Source organism: Anarhichas minor, unplaced genomic scaffold (assembly GCF_050575085.1).
Source record: "Anarhichas minor isolate MPS153535 unplaced genomic scaffold, ASM5057508v1 ptg000011l, whole genome shotgun sequence".
Classification (NCBI taxonomy): domain Eukaryota; kingdom Metazoa; phylum Chordata; class Actinopteri; order Perciformes; family Anarhichadidae; genus Anarhichas; species Anarhichas minor.
In genome coordinates, this window is record NW_027466457.1 from 9,210,328 (window position 1) to 9,233,265 (window position 22,938).

Here is a 22,938-nt window from a genome sequence, read left to right on the forward strand (position 1 = left end):
CCCCGAATTTAGTCTGACAGGTGGAAATCTCTACAACTGAAACGATTAGACTTAAACTGCAGATATCTTGATACATCGATTAAGTATTTTTTTAAGCAACTGTGTCAAAATATAAAGCGGTTATCATGTTTAAAATGTGAATATGTTGTGGGTTTCTTTAGCATGATAGTAAGTAGTTTATCTCCGGGGTTTGGACTGAGTGGGTGGTCAAGGAGAACAATTTTAAAACTTTCAACCATGGTTCCGTTTTCGGACAGCATTTTGTCGAAGAGCAACACAATGACCTGTTGCTTAATTTACCTTGATGCTTTAAGAGGTGTGACGATGATTGGCATTTGGGATCCAGTAACGGTTTAAATCGAGACTGGTAATTCCAACGACGGAGGCAATTCTGCCTGCGAGCAGTCGCTCCGGGGATAATAACCATAATCCTCATCATGAGCACGCGGCTGTCTGGCAGCACAACTTCCAAACACGTGAACAATCATTTTTGGTTTCTTCAAAGCAATTGTCGGGAATTTAATGCAAGGAATGACATTTATCTTAACGGCCAAATTAAACTTAAAACTGCTTATTGTCGCGGTTAAATAATAATAAATAATTTAAAATGTACAGCCCCGTTTCTAAAGTGATTTGAGCAAAATGTTGCTGTATCACAGGCAGCTGAAATGTAATGCAATAAATGAAACATTAAAAATAAAATAAATCAACCCAGAGTACAAAGTAATCATTAGAACAGATAATGATCCACTGCAGCATTTAGTAGTTGACACATTTTCACCGACTCTTGTTACTGTACAGCAGAGAGCTGAGGCTGAAGCATGGGGTATGCAACACAACTTTATTGAAACTCTTGAAGCAACATCAATTTACAAACAAGGAAACGGGAGCTCATTGAACATAAAAAGCTTTCTTTTTTTTTTAGAACCAAAATGACAGAAAAAGAACCGAGAAGGGGAATAAACTCCCAAGGGTTGGACCAGCAGTGGCAGGTGCATTTTTTTATACAAAAAATAACTTATGAAATCTTTCAAGTTTACAGGAATATTGTTAACACGTGGTTTTATGTAAATCGATGATTGGATTTACAACTCAGCTTGTGTTTCAGACTTTAAATGTTTTAATATTTCCAAATATCAAAGCAGGCATTACTTTGATTTAAAGAGACAGGAAAAATACCACTGATGAAGAATTAAAAAAAAGAGAGAACATGAGTGAGCTTGGGCAAATGCAATCTTGAATTCTCAGTGTGGTGCAAGTTAATCAGTCACAGTCATTATGAAAGGCCTTTTCAGGATCGTATCGCCTGAGTGCTGCCTCTCGACACTCCTCTGGGTCCCTGACCAGCTCCGCGTTTGTAGTTTGGTTGGTAACCATCCTTGAGCAACAGAAGGGGGGAAAAGACATTTTAGAAACTACTCCTAGAGACAGCAAAGATGCCATTAACACATCCAGTGTGAGGTCTGAATAGCTCTTTCATACCCTCTGATAATTCCCGTTTGAGTAATCCCGAGGTGTGTTGAACTGAGTCTGTCCATAACCAGAGTTTGGAGCGTTGGCGAAAGGAGGGCGATAACCATCGTAGCCACCTAAAATAGGAAGAGTTTAACACTTAAAATGCTTCTCTTGAGATCAACAATAAAACAAACTCTGGCTCTTTAGCCCCTTTCAGACATGCATGCAATTTTACATGACAACAAGCACATGTGTCACTTTAATGTAAGTCACTGCTGAGTATCAACTCCACAAAAACATATAAAAATATTCTAAATTAATCAGAATGTCTTAAAATGAACTTAAAGACAACAGCAGCATTAGGTTAAATACACACAGAGGAATTAAATTCACTTCATGTTTCTTTTTTTTAAGAGCACTGTAATATGTATCATTAAATGCAAAACAATAACATTTAATAGTTTAAAAGGTGTAAAGATTCTTCTCATGTGTTCCCCCTCATCGTACCTCAAAAGGTGGTAAAAACAAAACAAAAAACCTGCACAACAATAACAACTCGCTTTTGGAGCCGTTCCAAGTGGCCATTCCAGGAACAGCAGTTTATGGCACTTTGGCGTTGGCTTCATTTTTCAGCATCAGAGGTTGCAACGTGGTTGTGAGCTCACCTCTGAATCCATTGGATGAGCCTCTGTAGCCGTTGATCATGCCTCTGGCATTGCGAGGTCCACCGCGAGACATGCCTCTGCTGTTGTAGAAGGACTGACCCTGCCTGACGAAGCCTGGGCCCTGCTGGGGAGGCTGCTGATGGCCTCCTGACTGGTCTTGGGAATGGAAGGCACCAACTACTAAAAAAAACAAAACAGAGTTGGTTTGCCCCAGAACAGATGCAAGTCAACCTTCAGTCAAAGCTGAACACACTGTATTTACATAAAGGCAGGAAGGTAAATCTGGCACAATCAATCCAGCAAGTAAATAATGAAGAAAGCTTAAAATCAGCCCACCAGATTGCAGTTGTTCTGACTGCATCTCGGCCTCCTCCACAGGAAGCTGCGGCTGCGGCGGGCTGCTGAAGGCTTGGTTGTAGCTGTCCTGGTATTGGCTGGCCTGGTTCAAAGCCTCCGTCTCATTAGCTGGTGGGACCGGGGCATTGAGGTTGAACACCTGAGAGGAGAACAAGGGCCACATTGTGGTGAAGCCAAAACCAGAGGAAAGGTCACGGGCGCATTAGGAGTTAAGGCCGTTACTCATTATTTCCTGGACATAGCCGCTTCACTACAAACCCATACAACTGCAATATGATGAGAGGGCACTTAAGGACTCCACAAGCAATTCCTACTGGCAGTCACTGGTGATTTTCTATTTAAATTCCACAGACAGTGGTGCACGAAGTCCTGCAGAGACCTTTTTTAACTGCACGACATGTCAAATATTCACATTAAATGCTTTTAATATATATATATTATTTGACAACGTGGGCAATTCTTCAGTAATGTTACGAGTTTCTTACTGTCTGCATTGACTGGAATGGTGCTGCGTTGACGTTGATGCCGCTGCCGTGTGGAGCTTTGGACACAGGCTGGAAAACTTGCGTTTGAGAGACGGGCGGGTGAGCTGCAGAGGGCGGAGGCTGCTCCGACGACAAGGACATGGAGGTCTGTCGAACAGGGACCACACAAGTTCAGCAGGCCGAAACATTTCTCAACGTCATTTATTATTTAAGTGCAGTTTCACTATTAAATTCCATTTCTTTACATTTTCTTGGCAGGATTAAGAGATGAGATGAAGATATGATTTATGTTGTTAACTGAGGTCATGTCCTTGGTATTTTCCCCGACTATTTAAATAATTCAGCAACCTTAAATAAAATACTTGCATAAGTTGGGCATTCTACAGGCTGATTCCAGTATGTTTAGTCTGCTAAATACTGTCTCTGTTCGTATTTAAAAATATGAATGTTAAATAAGACCTTTGCCCAAATAAAAATGTCAAGTTAGACACTTTTTCACACAAAGAGACTCTTTCACAGAGCAGCATGTTTACCTGGATGGGGTCGATAGTTTCTGTTGAGGGTCGAGGATCTGGCGTGTGTGAGGTCTGATATATGGGGGGCGGAGTTGGGGAGACGATAGGAACCTGAAAACAAAGGTAGAAATTAAACATATTCTCTCTCAAAATGTCTTTAACCACACAATCAGTGTTGTCCATTCACGATTGATTGCTTACTTGTGTGGGCTCAGCTTGGACAGGAACAGTGTTGGGTTGCGATAGCCGGGACTCTGGGTGAACTAAGAAGATCAGTATGATGTAGTATGACGTTAACACAACACATCAGAACTAAATTTCCCTTTGTAGAACATACCTGGAGGACACACCATCTGTGGTAAGTCCATGTTCTGAGCAGGTTTCATCGGCTGTGCTGAGACAATGGCAGGATCGATGGGCTGTCCGTCAAACTCCAGCATAGAGTCCTGAGAGCAGAGATGTGATGAGCAACAGTGCTTAATTATCTACAGTAAACAGTCGTTACTAGCACAGAGTTCCCACCTGCATGAAGTTGTACGTTCCCTGCATCTGTTCCATTAAGTCCTGCACCACCTGCTTCCTGACTATGGGGTCAGAGGTCGGCACAGGAGACACCAAGTTCAAGGGGTGGGTCTCCAGAGCAACAGGTGAAGCCGCAGGCTGCTGCTGCTGCTGCTGCATGGCACCGACTGCCTGAGAGCGGAAGACGGGCAGAACAGGTGAATAAGGAACATACATGACGAGGTGTAATTGAAAACTGGTATGAAGCTTTTTGGATGCTAGTTGCTAACGAGCTACGAGCATGCACAAAGGTGTTTATGCTCAACATGTTGTTTAAAGCATTCTCTCAAACGCCGGGGGCTGTACAACAAAATATTCTAAACTCATGTCTCATATCAAATATTCATACACATACTTTGACTTCTTACTTTACAGGGACTGTATTAAGGCTATAAGTATTTGGAGCAAGAAATGTATTATAATGAAATAAAGGTTGAAAGATTGAATATCCTGTAAAAAATAAAAGCATTTAGAGCTAAATGGCTCTTTGTCTCAAATCCTGAGACATAGTAATAGTCCAAATGAATCTATTATTTTTCTTGATTAAGTTATTTGCTGTTATCAGTATTTGCACAGTGGGCGCCTAGTTAGTGCCGTAGTGTCCCCGAGCTTAAGCGAGTGATAAAGGAGATCCATTTAAATATTGACCAGGTATTGTGTCACGGTTGCCAACAAATGTTCATGACTACGTCACCTATAGTTAGCTCCCTTATAATCACGGGACACAACAATCACCTGCAGGATTCTACAGATCTGATTACGACTAACAAAACCGGCCAAATGGATAAAACATCTGAAAATTACTTTCTAGCCTGCGTCTCTTCTTTCACTGATGAATGCATCTAATCTGAACATCACATAACCAGTTTCAACATGAAAAGGCAGATGTCACGTGATAACAGCAGCAGCCACATTGCTTATTTGAGTCAAGAGTATTTAGTTGTTTAATGAAACATTTAGTTTCTATTGTTGTGGCTGCATCTACAGCAGGAAAAATATTCATCAACACAAGAGAGGAAAAAAGTAAAAAAGTAAAAATCCCAGAAAACCAACATCCCTGCAGCGTACCTCTGTTTCCGTGGTCCACTCATCGCCCTGCTCCTTCTCACTGCCGCTGTACGGGCCGTCTGGAATGAACTGTCGGTTTATAAACTGGAGGGAACAAAATAAAAAAATCAGCACAAAGATAATATCAGCCCCAAGACTTTACTGGAAGGAGGAAAATTAATCTCACCTCTGTTGTTTCCACCGCAATGGAATCTGTGAACTCCTCAATTATTTCAGTTTCTGTAAAGAGAAAAACTATTTAGAGAATGCAGAGCCGATAATGTTACGGCTTCATTACATGAGCATTTAAAAAAACAGTGAGTTTAATGTCATGACTTCGGAGAGCGATCAGGACCTGGATCAGCAGTCTGACTTTGCTCTTCTGCTTCTGACGATTCAGCTGCTACAGCGGGGGCTGATGCTGCTGCTGCTGCTGCTGTCACAGCCGCCGCCACCGCTGAGGCTGGCTCTTCCTCCTCCTCCTCCTCCTCCTCCTCACACACTCCGTTTTGGTGAGATGGAACCCGGTCAAAGTACCCACTCAGCAGAACCTGGTCCAAAGTCTCTCTCAGTGCCTTGTCTAGGAGAGGAAGAATATAGTGAGCAATTAAATCAAAAGCAATCCATACAAATCACAACAATCTGTGGAGCCCACACTGTCACTAACAGCTCTCCCTGAAGAAATATCCAATATTTGGAAAACAATGTAAAACTATTTCAGAGAGTAGCAGACACAAGGGTAAATATCCAGGATGTCAAACTGATTCAGCAGTAAAAACAGGTTAAAAAACTAAATAAAAAAGCTAAAAGCCTACAGATCACAGTGTAAAGGTGAACCACCACATCAGCAGGCGATGTGACTGAAGGCACACGATCATTTAAGTTCAGCGAGCAGCCGGACTTCACAATGCAGCAATCAAAGCTAAATAGAGTGTTTTTTTGTCCCAAACTCAACATTGTGAGCATGACAGAAAACAAAATAAAATATCCACTTTGAGGCCTCTGAAAACTTTGTTTCAAATCTCCATAATCATCTATATAATTCAGTACTTCAAATGAAATCAGCAAAAGCAATAATCAAAGCTTAAAGGTTCTATGTACAGGATACAGAGTATTAATATAGAAGCAAACAACTAATTGCAATGTAAAGGTATAGTATAAATCAGAGCTTCTCTGTGCTTTGTTTACATAGATCGGCATTTTAGTGCAAACAAGTCTCTCTGTTTTGCTTGTCTGGATAGCTAATCGCCGCCTCTCTGCACTGCACTCTTTTTGGCCGGCACCGCTGATAATAACCTAAAAACTACGGCAGCATGAACATAAATCTATGATTTTAGGAAATCCAATGGGCTAAAATGTCCTAAACTGTTGACTGGCCAGATAATAAATATGATGCTATAACAATCGTGACTTGCGATTCACTAGAAAGTACTAGAAGAGCCTGCTCGCTCAGGCTTTAGTAAGCAGGTCAGTGTTATTTCCTTTACTGCCTCAGGCGTCAGGCCAAGAAGTCTGCTGCCTGAATAAATATCACCCTGAGTCCCCAAGTGAGACCTCCTTTCTGAGGTGAATGTGTTGGCCGGTGTTACTAAAGCAAACTGGCTCACCAGTATCCTAAAGTGGCTCCAGAGATCTGACCAGTGGAGCCACAGGCGGCAGGGCCACTGGCACCCTGCCCCGCTGCTGAGTCAGGGTAAGTCCACAGCGCTCAGCCCCCCCAAGCAGAATGCAGCACTGCGAGTCCTGAGGCCGGATCGCTGAGAATGCAGTACGCCCATATCCCCGAGCCCCGGTTTTTCACATCACAACACTGCGCACAAGCTGCATTAACAAAATACAATGCACATGCTACATTGACATATTAAGACTGGTTAGTGGCCTGCAGTGCCTTATGACTAGAAGGTTATGTTTAGATCATTTGACAACACTTTTTTTGTTTAAAACCTAAAAATCTTTCTCAAAAATTCCCCTAAATGATTAACTGATTATCAAAACGGTTGCCAATTAGTTTTCTGCCAAATTACTGCAGTGTGTGCTGAAAATAATAAACGAAAGCAATCATTGACAACATATTGAGCTCTACTGCTCGCAATCATTCGTAGTCTCCTAATTCAATTTCACTTACATGTTGTCCCGAGCACGGCCTTGTCCTTCCCCTCCAGCAGGTCCCAGAGGTGCACAGATGCTTCTTCATACTGGTCGACCAACCTGCACGTGTAGAGATAAGTTGAACGGATCCTCTTGTTAAAAACTAAATCAAGTCTTTTGCATCTCAACCTCACCCAGGTAACAACGTCTCCGACCTACCTGACGTTTCGGTCACGGTCTGGCCCCACTAGCTTGTAGAACTCATCAAAAGCTGCAAGGTCTGCGTCCGTCAGCGGTGGTGAGCCGCCGACTCCCTGCTTCAGGTCCTGCCGCACATTGTCCTCTCCCAGCCGGTCCAGAAGGAACTGCAGCTCCAGAATTGTCTTCAGCCTCCTTTGCTCTGCCTCCTCCCGCTGCAGCTGCTCCCGCCGTGCGGACTTCTTCACCATCTTCTGGATCTAGTGATAATATACATGAGCCACAATAAAGTCAAGTTACTAAAAGTCAGGGTGGAAAACACTCCTGAGGGAACATTTTCACACAAAAACAAAAAAAAACAGTCACCCTTACATCTTGTCCCAGTGTGATGAACGTCTTCTGCAACTCGCGGCCAAATTCCAAGTTATATGTGATTTCCTGGAATTTGGTGAGTGCATCCTAGAAAGACAAAAGGAACATGACACATTACTAGGTTATAAAACGCTTAAAGAATTACAGGATGATTTGTTCTTATGAACAAAATGATGAAGGCTTCAATGCACCCACCAGCTGGTCCTGATTGAGACGCTCCCCTTTATCCTTCCTGACTTGATAGTCATCCAGTTTACTCTGTAATAGAATACATGTTCTAAATGTTAATGCATCTTAAAAATAGAGACCAATTACATTTTTTAAGGCCCTTCAGCTATGGATTGCTTCTGCGTGGGACACCCGTCACGCCTCATACTGTACACAACAGAGACGTAGGAATGTCGTTATCAGGAAGGATCTGGAAACAAATGGCTCTGGACTGAACTCACCTTTTTCTTCTCCATGTTGCGGACCTTCTTGTCGAGGACACACAGCACTTGCTTCATAACTTCGGGCTGTCCGCCAAAATTTCCCGTTGACCCTGGAGCGGATCCCACATCTGGGCTGGCAGACTGCACCATCCTATTTGCATTCATCGCTGAGGGCATCTGGAAATGATAAAGTGTGAATGGTTAACTTCTAGTGGTAATAAAAAGAGGCCTCCACATATAGATATTATATACATAAAAAAACAAAGGATTAATTGTTGAATGACTTGAACAAGTCAAAACTATGGTTGAACCGCCTTTTAAGTCACTAAATGCTACATGACGACTATTGTGGAGGATATCTTGAGATTAAGGCAACGGCTGACTAACTAATTACTTTCTATATAGATTATTCTGTCGATTATTTTCTCAGTATAATGAATCACTTGGTCTGTAAACGGTCAATAATAGTGGAAAATGCACCAATCAAATACTCCAGATCAGCATCAGTGCCGATGCAGTTTCTTTGTCAATGTCATTACATTACATTACATTAATTCAGCTCCGGCAGGCGCACAACTCAGTTATGTGTACTTCAAAACAACCAACTTTATGCAGCGAAGAATACAGATTTTAAATGTGTGAAATAGAAAGCAAAAGCTATTTGGATTAGCAATTATTATCTGCAGTTACTCCGAGTTGAGGTATCGATACCAATATCAGGAGATAAGGTTGGATCATTGTATTCTTAAAACGTCCATCATAGTTTACAAAAGCCCAAATCAACATATTCAAATGTTTTTTGTTTCCAATTTACAAATAGTCCAAAATCTGAAGGTAAGAGTTCAGTCTTTTCAAAACAGAAAGTAAAAAAACATGGACGAACCACCAAGTGAAGCTGGAACCTGTAAAAAGATGTTTTGGCCGTTTTGCTTAAACAAGAACTTTTACTACTGTTTATAAAATGTGTTGCTGGTTGATGTCCTTTCAGTTTATTGGTGGTGTTATGAACTAACGTTATCACTTCTACATCAGATTGCATGACACAATGGGCCACGACGAATATATTGACAGATAAGATGACTGTCACCGGAATCAAATGTCAAAGAGATTACACATGTATTAACAGTAAACGTCGTAATAACCGGAATAACGAAGGTGGTGGAAGCGGCTGAAGTGGGAATTAATGGCACAAGAAGAACAGCAAGTAACAACTGTAGTAGCTTTGTACTACAGGTGGTGCACAACTGTAAGCGATATAAAGACATGAAATATAGCTTCATAACTAAATAAGTCCACCAGTCTTACGACCTCCCTTAAGCCTCAAAACCCATTTATTCATGGAAACTAGCTAACTTTGGTCTGAACTGTGTGTGAACTGAGGAGAGGACGGATTTTAACCCCGCAATTATCTATTTCTCCATATTTTCACTACAACTGCAGCCACAAAGCTGTGTCTTCGACAGCAGCTGTGTGGCTAACATTCCCCCCAACAGTGTGGTCAGTTCGTTGTTGTTATCTCTGAGGTTTAGTAAAATGGCCCTTGCCGCACAACCGTTAGCACATTGACTTAGGTAGCATCTTCACGCATTGCTAGCTTGGTTGTCTGGTAGCTACAGCGACGCGTGCTAAGCCAGCAGCCGGACGATGAGCGGCGTTATCTCGGTAGCACGACTACGGGTTCACCCACCTTGATGGTATGTATCCACAGGGGAGCTTGCTAGCGAATTGTACGAAACGGTCAAGTTGTTATTATTGTTGTGTTGTTTTATTTTTCTCTTTCACTCTAGTGTGGGATCCGCCCCGCCGGCCTCACCGACAAATGAGACGATGCGAAAGACTGAGAAACTCTTTATAAAGGCGAAGGTCCGTTTTCAGCTGTTGAAGATATACCTGTACAGAAAAAAACCCAAAACAAACCCTGATAAACCGTAGGTTTATTGATATCAATATGTTCATCTATAATATGAAAATATGTAATGGATTGTTTAATTACAGGCTAATTTTGCCGCAATTAAACATTATGAAGCTGCTATTTGTGATCAGGCAAAAAAGTCAACAGCCGCTTGGCAGAAAATCTGCACAATCATTAGCTTTTGATTAGGCTATTCTATTCTATCTCTCTGTGCCATAGACAGTATTTCTTTCTGCAGCAGCTGTCCCAGCCCGCTGTAAGCATGTGCTGGCATGGTTCACAGCTGCCTAATTACACACATTACTCAAGACAATACATGACTGTATAAACCTTTGCACATCAGTTGGAAGTTCAACGTTCAACGTTCAATTTGAGTAACTGCTTTACAAAGTATAAAGTTGCAACCAGTATGGCAAAAGTCTATTTCCAATTAATTAACAATAACAACAATAATCACAGCAATACAATACTGCATCAAACAAGTCTAAAAGTTATTTTGAAATATAAAATACGCTGCATGAAGTGTCAGAAAGATCTAGGGGCTGTTTGAGTCACTCTGAGTCAGCCAGACCTGTCTGGATTATTTTGTAAAACAAATGTAATACATCTGTAATTGGAATAAAACAATACCTATATTCATATTTAGTTTAATTATGCTCAGAAATCATCTATACGGTTGGTTACAATTGTTTTTCCAGAAAAATTAACAAGTTAACCTTTTTGTTCATCAGGAGAGTTAATGAACACTCCTTGCCTTGTGCTACCCATGTGGTCTGCCCCTTATGGAGAAATGTATCCATGTGTTCTTAATCCAGATGGATGTAAAATTCACTATTGAAAGATTATCCTCGCAAGGTTGCTAGTTTAAATTCGCACACCTGTATGAGAGAACGTGCACATAAATATGTTGCTGAAATCTTGATGTACAGTATTTTCTAATATGTTATCTAGAACATATCAAAGAAATATCAATCTGCCAGTTTTACAACCACAAATCCATCTGCATCTCATGCATCCCTGTTGTCCTGACTCCAAGTTGACAAACTCTCCCGAAAAACAAAGGAAATTTAAAGATGCAATTCTAATATTTCTCATCTTGTGAATTCATAATCATATAATTATCTGTGCAAACGCTTAAGTCAATGTAAAGTCTCAAATGAACATAGCTGGTTCCAGACATTGTGCCAATGCTGCTATCTGTACTGCCACCTTGAACCAATAGGTGTCAGTAAAGCTCAGCAGTATGTTCAACAACAAAAAATGATGCAGTGAAATTGATTAGAGAAAATGTTCAGTTTATGTGCATCCTCTGACTCTGAAATATGTAGACTTACAATCATTTTCTAATGAATTGACTGACAAATATACTATTAAGAGACCAAAACATTTGCTTGCTTCTACATACACGGAATAAATACTGAAAACAAGGGAACACTTTTTGGTATTTAACATTTCCAATATATTTGGGGCTGCATTTATATGTTTCTGTTTTTGCCTCATCAGGGTTTTAAGGGGAGCACACTGACCAGGAGAATGTGAATCCAGCTTTCTTTTGTTTTGCCAAATACAGGAAGCAGTTAACATGGCAGCACAGCTTTTTGATTGCACTGTTCCACTGAAAGTGTTTTCTTTTAGGGATAATACTGATAATGGGAGGATCCCGAGGGTAAGCGATGCTCCCTTTCAACGAGTGACTCATTTCCGCAGCCTGCTGTATTTCAATCAAACAACAACACTGTCCACCAGCCATTTGCTAAAAGTATTCCAGGGTGTTTCCTCGTCTGACCTCTGGTCTTTACACCTTGACATTTTAAAACTTACAATCAATCTCACAGTAATTTAAACCCATGTGGAAACGGTGAACAATAAAACATCTCCACTTCAGTAGACCTGTGACCGTTTAGGAGGAGGGCTTTGAAACAGTTGCCAATTATCTCTTCACTTCAGATTAGGCAGGAAGCGGTCAGCTTTGCTATTGCGGTTCCAGAGTTTGTGCTATCAGAGCGTCAACAGTACATCCACGATGCCTTTATTTCAGGAAATGGGCCTGCAAGTTTGTGTCCAGATAGTCCATGATGTATGGATAACCATCTTTGTTCCATTACTAATTAATAGATCTATTTGAATCTCTAATGATTCAGCAAGATGGTGGATAATGGTTGTATATCCTGCATCAGCCTTGCTATACTTTGCTATTTAGTAGAGTACTTGCGACTTTTAGTAATTCAGATTATTTGCTGAATGATGGAAGAAATAGCTGTAGAGTTCAGCTGTTTGCTTAGTGCTGACGCTCATTTTCCAGCTGCCCCTCGAATTCCACACTGCTTTCAACTTCATAATGCTCTCAGTACCAAACAGGCAAAACAGGAAGCTGGACATGAGTGACACCACTTCCCAAAAGGTTGTCTACATTCTTAACTGTTTGCGCACCAAACTCCACAATAGTAATAAAAGCAGAAAGAAAGATTGCCTGTTTTGGCCATGACATAATATGAATTATTAAATATTTACAAATCATTATTACATAATCATTATATTTATAATCAATCATTATTTTAATAATTCAAATTTAGACATGAAGCTTGCGCTCTCATTCTGGTGACATTTAGGAAGCCTAAAGACACAGATGAGGGTTTTATCGCCTAATGACAACAAGCTAGTTTTTATGGTAAGCTGTATTACTCCTATCCTACTGAACCATCTGGAGTCAACCTGTCTATCGGGGAAACCATGAGAGGGGTACCATCATGCAAGGGTGTGTGTGTGTGGGGGGCGGGGGATACAAAGTGCACCAACCCCCCAGGAAAGCTTCATTTGTGCATGCCAGTTGTACATCCTCCGGGCTTTCTCAGTCAACCCCACAGGAAGAAGTGGATGACTTGGGTGTCATGTCAGTACTGACTTTCTCTTCTCTTGTTTCTCGACATTTTGGAGGGTTGAGACATCATGGTACCGATGAACTCCACAGACAATCAGTTGTGTTCATAATTACAAAGACTTTTGTGCAAACAAACACTGTACAAACCTACTCAACTTTATTTTAAATTCCTGCTGATGCCAAGGATTAAAAATATGCTAAAGACACGGGGGAGATTTTGAAGAATTAACCTAAAATCTCAATTTGTAAACCAACATGGATTAGATGTCCTTAAAGTGCTAACAAAACATGGATACTTGAAGGGCTACATTTCCATGACTAGTGCAAATTCTTTGTGTGGAGGAACAGTGTGATATGGAGAGCTCCAGATCAGCTGCTGACCTTGTGGTGAGATTGTTTTTATCAGCTACTTTGAAGTTAAAGGGGTGATTTTAAGAGTGTGGACATTTTTATTTATAAGACGGAAGCCATCATAGCTTTTGCACCGAGTTGTTTTGTTGTATAGACATTATGTGAAAACCTAGCAATGGGCAAACTTTTCATTTGAAGGACAATTTAGTGATAATTCAGAGTTTTATCTCTGTCAAGCTGCTCTGCTTTCTGTGTAGCTGGCAGAACACAGTGCCATGCTCACCTTGCTCCTGGGCCCACTCAGTTTGGTATCTATCCAGTGAGCCTACACAGTCCAACAACTGCCCAAGGGTGCATTCAGGCTGAATTTAGAGTTTGCCTGCAATCTTCCTCTGTTGCATCTGGCTGAGGAGCTGACTGGTTTCTGGAGTTGAGGTGCTTTATCTCCTGGCCCAGTCCAACTGCTGTTTGTGTCCCTCCCTCCTGCAGGCAGCCCCGAGGCTTTGGCAGCAGATAAGAGAAAGAGCCCACAGCATGCTCTGGTTTGAAAAAGGAAAGGCCGCGAGGACACCAACTATGTAGAAAGATCATTCCATTCATTTCTCACAGAGACGACTTTCAAAAGAGCTTATTTTGGGGGTATTTCAGCATTAGTCTTCTGCAGTTGAAGTCTGTAGGTTTATCTTATGATCCAAGAGCGATGTAAAGAAGACAAACCCGTAATATGGGTAAAGAATTTTCAAGAGATTTCAAGAGATCTGGAAAGTAACTCCATTTACTCAAGAGCTGTATATACAAGCTATACTACTTTAAGTATATCCTTTTTATTTACTTTCTCCCACCACTCAACTACATCTCAGAGGGAAATATTTTTTACTACATTCATCTGAAAGCTACTGGTTAAATGGCAGATTATGCATTCACATACAAAACTTTCTAAATGTTCTTGCTTCAACCACACAACCCATAACATGACAACTGCCGATTGTGCACAAGGGCACTTTTACTTTTGATATGTTAGGTATATTTAAGTGTAAACACGTATGTATACGATCCTAATGAAGAAACAGATGATAAACCCTTTTCTTTATAAACAACCCTCTTCATTGTAGGCTATTCCACCATATGTGATATCATTTGTAATGTGATTGCTGTTTCCTCTGCATCTGCTGGTCATTTCATGATGTGATGACATGTTTATTTCTTGTGTGTTGTACAAATAAAACAGGTATTTTTTCTATTTCCGCCCTGATGAGATTGAAACCAGTCAGAGTTTTAAAACAATATGCATGACTAAACATGACTGTATTAAAAAGAGTACAAAGACAGTGTAGGCTAAAAATACATATTACCAGAAAGATTACCTTAAAATATCAAAGGTACTCAATAGAATCACCTTTACCAGACATCAATTATAAGCCTTCAAGGTTGAAAGATGATATGTCTTCAATCTTTTGTCTTCAAAGTTATTATCTTATGCAACATTATTAAATATATTAAGGATGTTGGGGACTTCAGGGGCTTTCCTGTTAGTTTTGTTGTGGGACAAGTAACAAATTGATGACCTTTATAAATCCCAACACAGTGTTGCACAACTCCAACCTGAATACATCTAATCAGCTACACAATACATCACCTTTTGAAGTTAATCATATGTTTTGTTTTCTAAAATCAATATATTTATTTGTAAAAAAATACTAATAGTAACTTTCAAATACAAGTAGTGAAGGAAAAATATATATATATATAATATTTTACATTTCCTTCTGAAATATAGTAAAGTAGTACAAAGTAGCAAGGTACCACTACCTCAGAATTGTACTGAAGTACTTCTTGAGTAAATGTGCTTTCCACCTATTGACTCGCCAGCCAGAGATTTTTCAAAACCTGTTAACCTAAAAGTTGTTCTAGTTAATGGCTTATAACTGATCTATAAAACAATAGTAAATGACTTATTAACCATTGATACAGTCCTTAACAACTTAAGTCCTTTATAAAGGATCAAATCCTAAGATCATAAAGTAGTACTGGATATTTGTAACATATGTTCTACAATGGAAGTAATGAGACGCACTGTGACTAGAAACTACACAAGGCATGTACTAATGATATCATTCCACTCGTTATCTTTTGTCCTATCGGCACTTTGGTGAAGCAAAGCATGTAACGACCTCATTAGTCTCAGTCACGACCTAAAACTCCCCGGCTGACAGAGCAGGCTGTGTTCAGTGTTTAGCTGTCGCTTTAAGACCGATTTCCCCCCATTGTCAAACAGTCGTGAGCAGGAAGAGGGAAACGAAAGCAGAGACGGAGAGGGGGGCCCGACGTATTTAAACACGATGCTGCTGCTGCCGCACAATAACGGTGACCGTGGCTTCATACGGAGGAGCGCGTCTGCAGCCCGCTCACTTAAAAAAAGACCCACGGACTCGGAGATCCCCGCAAGTGTCCATTTGGATCGGATTGATGGTGCTTTAATTTAAAGAACGGACGGTCCGCAAAGTCGCTGCAGGATGATACAATATACTTGAGAGACATGAAAGTGTCACCGCGGGTTATTGCCTCAGGAAATGGTGACAGTGTCCTCCATCATCAGCGAGCTGCTTAGAGCGAAATTGTCTTGTCTTGCGGCCATTTCCACGGGACTCAATTGCCAATTAATTGAACGCACAACAAGCCTCAAGCCGGCGTCTCGGAGGCTGTGGGAGCAGGTGCAGCGTGTCGTGGCTTCGGGGTGCCCGCAGGCAGCTTCACAGGTAGCCCCTGAAACCTTATCTGGATCCGGCTGGACATCATTAGACATGACATCCACTATAGAGAGGAATACGCTGGAAGCAAATGAGTGAGTAGCTTATTGGTGTATAAACTGGCAGATGTATTTCTGATATGTTAGGGTAAAAAAACAAGGACGCCTTATCTGACAGCCAGACTCGCGTACAGTAACTGCATATGGCTGATAGCATGGAGGTCAGGAATCTCCTGCTGATAAGCAAGAAAAAAATATCACGTTCATGTCCAAGGGCAGAATGTTAAATGTGAGGGAGGAAAGATAGCTCTTGGCAGGAAAAAGTTCATTGTTTCCCAGAACAAGATTCCTAAAGGTAGGCTAGGATATTTAACTCTGCAGGCTAAATAAATCGAAATAAAATTATTTCAGTTTATTTTATCTACATTGTTTTAGGCATAAAGGCCTATAAGAGGTATTTCCACTTCAAAAGCATGCTTCCCACTACCTGATCAGTAACAAACTTTACAACATTATTCAAACACACAGAACTGTACTTTAAATTATAGTGGAATAATTGAATACCAAATGTGTCAGGCCCTGAGATGATGCACAAGACATATACAATATTTACATAAGGTGTAGCAACAAAAACTTTAAGGGTTCCTGGGTTTGAGTATTTCACAAACCTTCATATGGTTTCAATGAAGAGTTGGAACAATCCGATACAGAACATATGAATAAGATGATTATAACAACCTGAAAGCTTCCTGTTGGGAAAGAAAATGGGAAAATGTGTGGCTACAGTACTGTAATTAACAGTATCCAATGGCTCCCTCAGGTGGACAGCATCAAACTGCAAATTTACAAGTTACCTAGGATGGACAGTTGAAAATCAGTGGACTAATAAATGGCGAATCCAGATCATGTTGGAAGTTTGGGCTTCGAGCTGAACATATTACCAGATTAACAAAGATTTGAAATCGTATTATAATGTAGGTTTCCATGTAATTAAATGAATTGAGGAAACAATCATTTGGTGTATCTCTGGTGCATTTGATTTTCTTATCAGTCTACTTTCTCATCCAGGGAGCCGGTGGATGAGGTCCTCCAGATGCCACCGTCTCTGCTGATGTGCGGCGGGTGTCAGCAGAGCATTGGTGACAGATTCTTCCTAAAGGCCATCGAGCAGTACTGGCACGAGGACTGCCTGAGCTGCGACCTGTGCGGCTGTCGACTCGGGGAGGTGGGCCGACGGCTCTACTACAAGCTGGGAAGAAAGTTGTGTCGGAGAGACTACCTCAGGTTGGTCCGATGGTGTCGTAACATCATGATTGAATGAAGCATTTTGTTAGTTAGCGAGACATACGTGTAAACGTCTGTGTAGCCAAACGCCTGGTACATATCTTATTCCTGCGTGCCTGAGGCCTCCGTTGTTGTCAAAAACTATTAAAGCTGGGGAGCATGTGTTGTTTATGAGTCGGGACCAGGCTGGATTACTAACCAGGCAATGTGGGCAACAGCTGCAGGGCCCCTGAAAGTCCCACTATTGCAGAATTTCGGTGGAATTTTTTTGCATTATAGCCTAATCCTGTGACCCGGTCTTGCTGTATGTCAAAATGTTTAAGATGTTTATTATTTTTGTTAATATTGTGCCTATTGTGTTTAATCAAGCGACCACAAACTGGATCACAGAAATCCTGAGGTCAGGTGTTATTCCAGAATAGGTACAAGGCCAGGGGAAATAGAGACTCGAGAGATTCCTTAAAGTTTCATGTTTTCCATGTACGTCTCAGTATTATGCTGATATCTTCTCATCCATTCAGGCTTTTCGGTCAGGACGGTCTATGTGCTTCCTGTGAGAAGAGGATTCGAGCATTTGAGATGACGATGCGCGTGCGGGACAAGGTTTACCATCTGGAGTGCTTCAAGTGTGCCGCCTGCCAGAAGCACTTCTGCGTGGGTGACCGCTACCTGCTCATCAACTCAGACATTGTGTGCGAGCAGGACATCTTTGAATGGACCAAACTCAACAATAACAACATGGTTTAGCAGAATGAAAAGTGTCACCCTGCCTTTTCCCACTGGCTTCAAAGGGAATGAACCATTGATAAACTAGACGTTTTGCAGCCTGCAGGCGTTGTAATGCATCTGACATTCATATGAAATTATTTTAACACAGAAATGAGAGGCTGCATCTCTGCATTGCTCCCTGCTGGAGACGAATGAAGACTGCACCAGCAATAACAGAAAGCTTTTAATCATAGGCTTCATCCTTAAATGCGAAGAAAAAAAGCTTGAATACTGGCAATACTTAAACATGCAATAATAGTTGTTTGTTATACACTGGAATCTTAGATCTTTAGCAAAGTCTTTGTCAAGTTTCTTTTAGTCAAACACTGTTTCATCACTTCAAGGTCATCTGTTCAATGTGTGTTCAAAGTTTGTCAATGAGAACTTCAGTAAGGTTTTATTTTATGGTTAGTAATTTCCTGAGAAGAACTATGTGACTTGGTATTAATTATATTGAAAATAGAAGCTTCGTTAAAGGAGTTGCTCCATCTAAAATCCAAGTAAATATTCATTCATTATTGGAAGCTTAAATTCTCCATTTATGTTGAATTATATGTTTGCCTGCGGACAAATTTCCCGTTTGGATGTATAGCTAACCTGCTCGACTGACTGCATCTAGATTACAGTGTTAATTAATCGGAAAACAGAATTATTTACAAAAGATTAGAATTCACTAGGAATTTACAGACCTGTAAATTGTTACCAAAAATGTTCCGACATGTTCAAGTTATAGATGCAGTACAAAGTCCATGTCGAAAAATCCTGATCAGAATGATTGTGCTGTATTACCAGGTTGAACTGGTGGCGCCCTCTAGTGATCGAGGGATTCCATGCAATACTCACTTTACTGACTTTGGAGCTGTGTGTCTTTTGTAACTGTTACACCTCTTTGGACATGCACCCACGACTTTTTGGACATTTACTATTAAATAAATTTCGATTTAGAGAAACACAGTTAATCTTTGACGTGAGTGTCTTTCTGGGAGTTACAGATAAACCTGAAATCCAGGCATTAAAAGGAATAATAACACAGAAGCTGTGCATACTACATAGCACATTTTAAATATACTCAGTCACAATGTAACTAAAACAACCCTGATTTTTGTGTGTGCTCTAAAGGGACACTGTTGTAAAAAAAGAAATGGAGGAGCTGTAAAACAAAATCTAATTTTGAATGTTTAATAGCCGGTTGTATTGATAAGTTCTAGTATAATTGCCTTTAGACGACACACACATTGTATCCTTTCCTGTCAGTAGAAAGTAAAATATGTTGACTTCTTGTACACCAACTGCAAAACAACAAAATACTATAAATATTACTTTATGCAAATAGTGAATATGAAAGTGGGACACAACTATGGCCTTTAAGAGTATGTAGAAAAGACTGCGTGTGTGCTTTAACGGAATAGCAGTAGATTCTTATGAAGTGGCCCTCTATTCTTAATGAGGGTTTTAGCCACAAGAGGTCACTAAAAGATCTATAAATTCCAACCGTTCATATTTGAATGAGTTTTGGCCATGGTCAGTGAGAGCTGCTGAATATTATTCTGTTAATTATTGCAAATCTATTATGGAATGCAGCATTTTCTCATATTAAACTCTCCTGGCAGGGCAAGAAGAGAGTGAATACTAGAGAGAGAAACAAAAGAAATTGATGTTAATGAAGTCATGATGTTTTGGGCTGTAACATTCACTGTCTCTGCATTCCCTCATTGCTGTCTGTCTTCAAAGCTGGTGTCCCTCAGTGTTTCTGCTGTCTTCTTCATGTCTGCCAGCTGTCAACTCGCTCTGAGCTGGCCACAAGTCGTGCTCCTGCAGTGCCATCGCACAACCTCCTGCCATCCCCAGTTATCTTTACAGACATAAATTCAATAAATGAAACCATGAATTGCTATTGCGTATGAGGTTGGAAGCGAAGGCGCCTGACCACACCGTATTAGCGGCTGAGAGAATCAGCCTTTACTGCCGTTATAAAGTGGGTGAAGAATGTAATAGGGAATCAATTTGCAACAAAGAGAAAGGAGAAAAGGAGGAGAGGAGGGTAAAGCAAGATAGCAGTGCACAGAAGCGCCAGGATGATGCCTTTAGCGTGCCTGACAGTTTATTCATAGGCAAGGGAGGAGTAAAGAAGCAGAGTAAAAAACCCACCCAGGCTGACATGACGATGCTGAAAGAGATACTTGTAGGGAAACTAACAAGTTTTCCCACAATAGAGATGAGACTATACAGTAAAGGCACACAGAGGGATGCCGGGCCTTTGCTCTTTTGGAGGTCTGCAGATTGAAGAATTGTCAGTGTGGCAGTATAATGCTTGAGGAATGGCTGCACGGTGGTCTCAACAACAAATCAGCTCCATATTGAACACCGGGCTTAAGATATGTGCAGATAAATAACATAGTAACTACATAAACGAGAGTATTGGAAGTAGCTCAGTAAACTACTTTGTGCTTTGTTGACGTTAGCTTTAGCTCCTCTTTGTTTGGGGTCTCACAAACCACAACACTGCGTATAAAAATAAAAATGATGAATATTGCAAAACCTGCAAATTTCTTTCCTTCAAATATTATTTTCTTCTTAATGCATTAAAACCCAATAAGTAACTTTGAAGGTGACCAAATACAGAAATGACGATAAAGCATTTTTATTACACCAAATAAAGAACTATTTCCTGTTCTGTTTGTTATTTAGGCAAAGTATGAACAAATATCTATTCCTTTTGTTTGTGAAAAAGTCATTTACAGACAAAGAAATATGTGTTATCCTACATAGTGATATTGTTTGAGGCTGTTATACCGTATAATGCCAATAACAGACATCCCAATAGCATTGTATACAACCCATTTTGGCTGACCTAGCAGCGTGGCTCTATGGATGACAATGTCGATCTATTGGTCGGTCGGTCCACCACTTTGGTCCATTAAAATATTCAACAACTGAAACATCTTAAATATCTCAATAGCAAATGCATGGATAAGATGACATTTTGATTGATCGCCACAAAATCAGGTACAGATACTCATGGTGGATGAACCCTGTAATGAACCGTAATGGTGAGTCCACTGAATCCAAACAACTTTGGTGACCCCTTAACTTTTCATCTAGCGCCATCATCTGGGTAAACTTGTCATTTGTCCAATACTTTGGTTTCAACCAAATAACTGCAAAATATTTACATTTCCTTCAGCCTCAGCTGTATTTGTTGATTACTGTTAAATAACAAATGTTTATAACTGAGATGTGTTAGCATTCAGTTCAAAGCACCGCAGTACAGCCTCACACAGAGCTTCTAGCATGACTGTAGACTCTTGTTTACTTCTGTGGTCTCTTGGACCTCAAAAAGAAGTAAAGCACCTCTTTCTGGAAGCAGGTCTTCTACAAGTAGGAAAAGTTATCCAGGATCAATCTGATAAAACAACTTTAAGTATCTTTTTTGAGATGTCAAGTAAAGCTGGGAGTCCCAAACAGAACTTGAGGGTTAAAGGAGGATGTTGTTTTTATCTGGGGCTCTCTTTCTACAAAGAGTTCACTGAGTTTAATGAGACTTTGAGAGAGTTGAGGGGATGCCAGGTCTCATCTCACGACATTGACACACACAACACACCGGTCTACAGAGACCCACAGCATCGGCCAAGCGGCCTGCGTTGCATCGTCTAGCTCTCCTCTGTTGCCCTGCAGGCTGAGCTTTGCCAGAGCACTGCCCTGACTTGCACAGCAGCCTCAGCGGGACTCAATAAAGCCCTGTGCCTCTTGTGTCATCCCTACCAGCTGTACACAAGGCCGGGAGTGTAGTGCTGTGTTTGTGTGCCGAGGGGAGGCCTGTTTCATCTCCAGCGCCCATGTCACAGCAGTCCCGTACGGGTAAACCTAAAAACATCCAGCTGTGGGCATGGAAACCAAGGAGACTTTCTGAGGATGAAACCACAACTGCTCGCAGCTTGTTTTGATCAAACTGCTCACCCCACTGAAACAACCACCATGCATCGACCTCACTCTGCTGCAGTGTGCAGTGTGAACAGCAGATGGCACTTCTGGTCCAGGTGGACGGGAAAACGCACAAGAAAAAAAAGTCTGTATCTGTGCATGTGTAAAATAACTGACAGGCCGATTAAGGGAAAGCTGGTTTTCGAACTGATGCCAGTTCAAGAAAAGATTAATTAGAACTGAACTGAAAGTGACGAGCCATATTCAAAGCACTACAGACGTGACCGTAAGAGGTCAACGACACCTACAAAGGAAGATGTGGTTGGACAATTATCTGCAGCACCAAGGTGATTAATCACAGCATGGCCTGTCAATGTCAAACCCATCTGACAAAATGAGTCAAGTGCTATTGATCATGCCCGCTTTGGGTTTCACTTGCACTCACACATTATCAGATGGAGCTAATTGGGAACATATTCAGTCTGTGGTCCTGAGAGATGTGTCTGTCAGGAGTCACATTCCTGCTCCGATTCTCTGATAGCCCGTAGCGCCTGCAGTCTGGATGGAGGACATGCTGTGGGAGTAGAGTTTTGGGGGTTGGGGGGGGGGGGGGGCAGCACATTCAGAGGTGGATTGGTGAGTAATAAGTGTGCATCCTTTAGCCCTCACCGGGCTTGTCCTCTGACTGGATTAAATATGTGCTGAGGATTTATTATGTAGGAGACCTCTGGGGCCTCAGAAAAACTCCATCTCAACTTTTCTGCCCCCTTATATTTTCTCTTTTACAACCTCACAGAATATTTCCCTTCTTTCATCGACCTTCCCATCAGCCTTGTGTATAGATGTGTGATGTGATTATTATTATTATGTTTACTGCTTCAGCCTGGATGCCTGCAGGCTTTAA

General features: G+C 41.0%; 2 protein-coding genes across 6 annotated transcripts; one reads left to right on the forward strand and one right to left on the reverse strand.

Annotated features, from left to right (window-relative positions):
* Positions 1-827: 827 nt before the first annotated feature.
* Positions 828-16,163, reverse strand: caprin1b (cell cycle associated protein 1b). 5 transcript variants are annotated; one of them, XM_076089289.1, is made up of 18 exons: positions 13,599-16,163; positions 8,193-8,351; positions 7,939-8,001; positions 7,738-7,830; positions 7,393-7,631; positions 7,211-7,293; positions 5,441-5,665; positions 5,273-5,325; positions 5,107-5,190; positions 4,000-4,170; positions 3,815-3,923; positions 3,679-3,740; positions 3,496-3,588; positions 2,963-3,109; positions 2,457-2,616; positions 2,121-2,300; positions 1,483-1,589; positions 828-1,378 (listed from the first exon to the last, which is right to left on the reverse strand). In XM_076089289.1, exons 2-18 carry the CDS (start codon positions 8,349-8,351, stop codon positions 1,292-1,294), a joined length of 2,115 nt encoding a protein of 704 aa, XP_075945404.1. In that variant the 5' UTR covers positions 13,599-16,163; the 3' UTR covers positions 828-1,291. The 5 variants fall into 5 exon arrangements, with proteins under 5 accessions (XP_075945404.1, XP_075945407.1, XP_075945406.1 ...); XM_076089292.1 differs by lacking the exon at positions 13,599-16,163 and adding an exon at positions 9,862-10,019 and having other exon boundaries at positions 2,121-2,297; positions 7,744-7,830; XM_076089291.1 differs by lacking the exon at positions 13,599-16,163 and adding an exon at positions 9,862-10,019 and having other exon boundaries at positions 7,744-7,830.
* lmo2 (LIM domain only 2 (rhombotin-like 1)) lies at positions 15,490-19,067 on the forward strand. Its single transcript, XM_076089293.1, has 3 exons — positions 15,490-16,157; positions 17,130-17,345; positions 17,867-19,067. The coding sequence occupies exons 1-3, from the start codon at positions 15,886-15,888 to the stop codon at positions 18,090-18,092; spliced, it is 714 nt and encodes a 237-aa protein (XP_075945408.1). The 5' UTR covers positions 15,490-15,885; the 3' UTR covers positions 18,093-19,067.
* The last annotated feature ends 3,871 nt before the right edge of the window (positions 19,068-22,938 follow it).

Coding starts and splice junctions, on each gene's coding strand:
- caprin1b (XM_076089289.1), bottom strand. CDS start 8,351: ATGCCCTCAGCGATGAATGCAAATAGGATGGTGCAGTCTGCCAGCCCA. Junction 8,002..8,192: donor GCAACATGGAGAAGAAAAAG/GTGAGTTCAGTC, acceptor ATTCTATTACAG/AGTAAACTGGATGACTATCA. Junction 7,294..7,392: donor GACCGTGACCGAAACGTCAG/GTAGGTCGGAGA, acceptor CTACACGTGCAG/GTTGGTCGACCAGTATGAAG.
- lmo2 (XM_076089293.1), top strand. CDS start 15,886: ATGGTGACAGTGTCCTCCATCATCAGCGAGCTGCTTAGAGCGAAATTG. Junction 16,158..17,129: donor AATACGCTGGAAGCAAATGA/GTGAGTAGCTTA, acceptor TTTCTCATCCAG/GGAGCCGGTGGATGAGGTCC. Junction 17,346..17,866: donor TGTCGGAGAGACTACCTCAG/GTTGGTCCGATG, acceptor TCATCCATTCAG/GCTTTTCGGTCAGGACGGTC.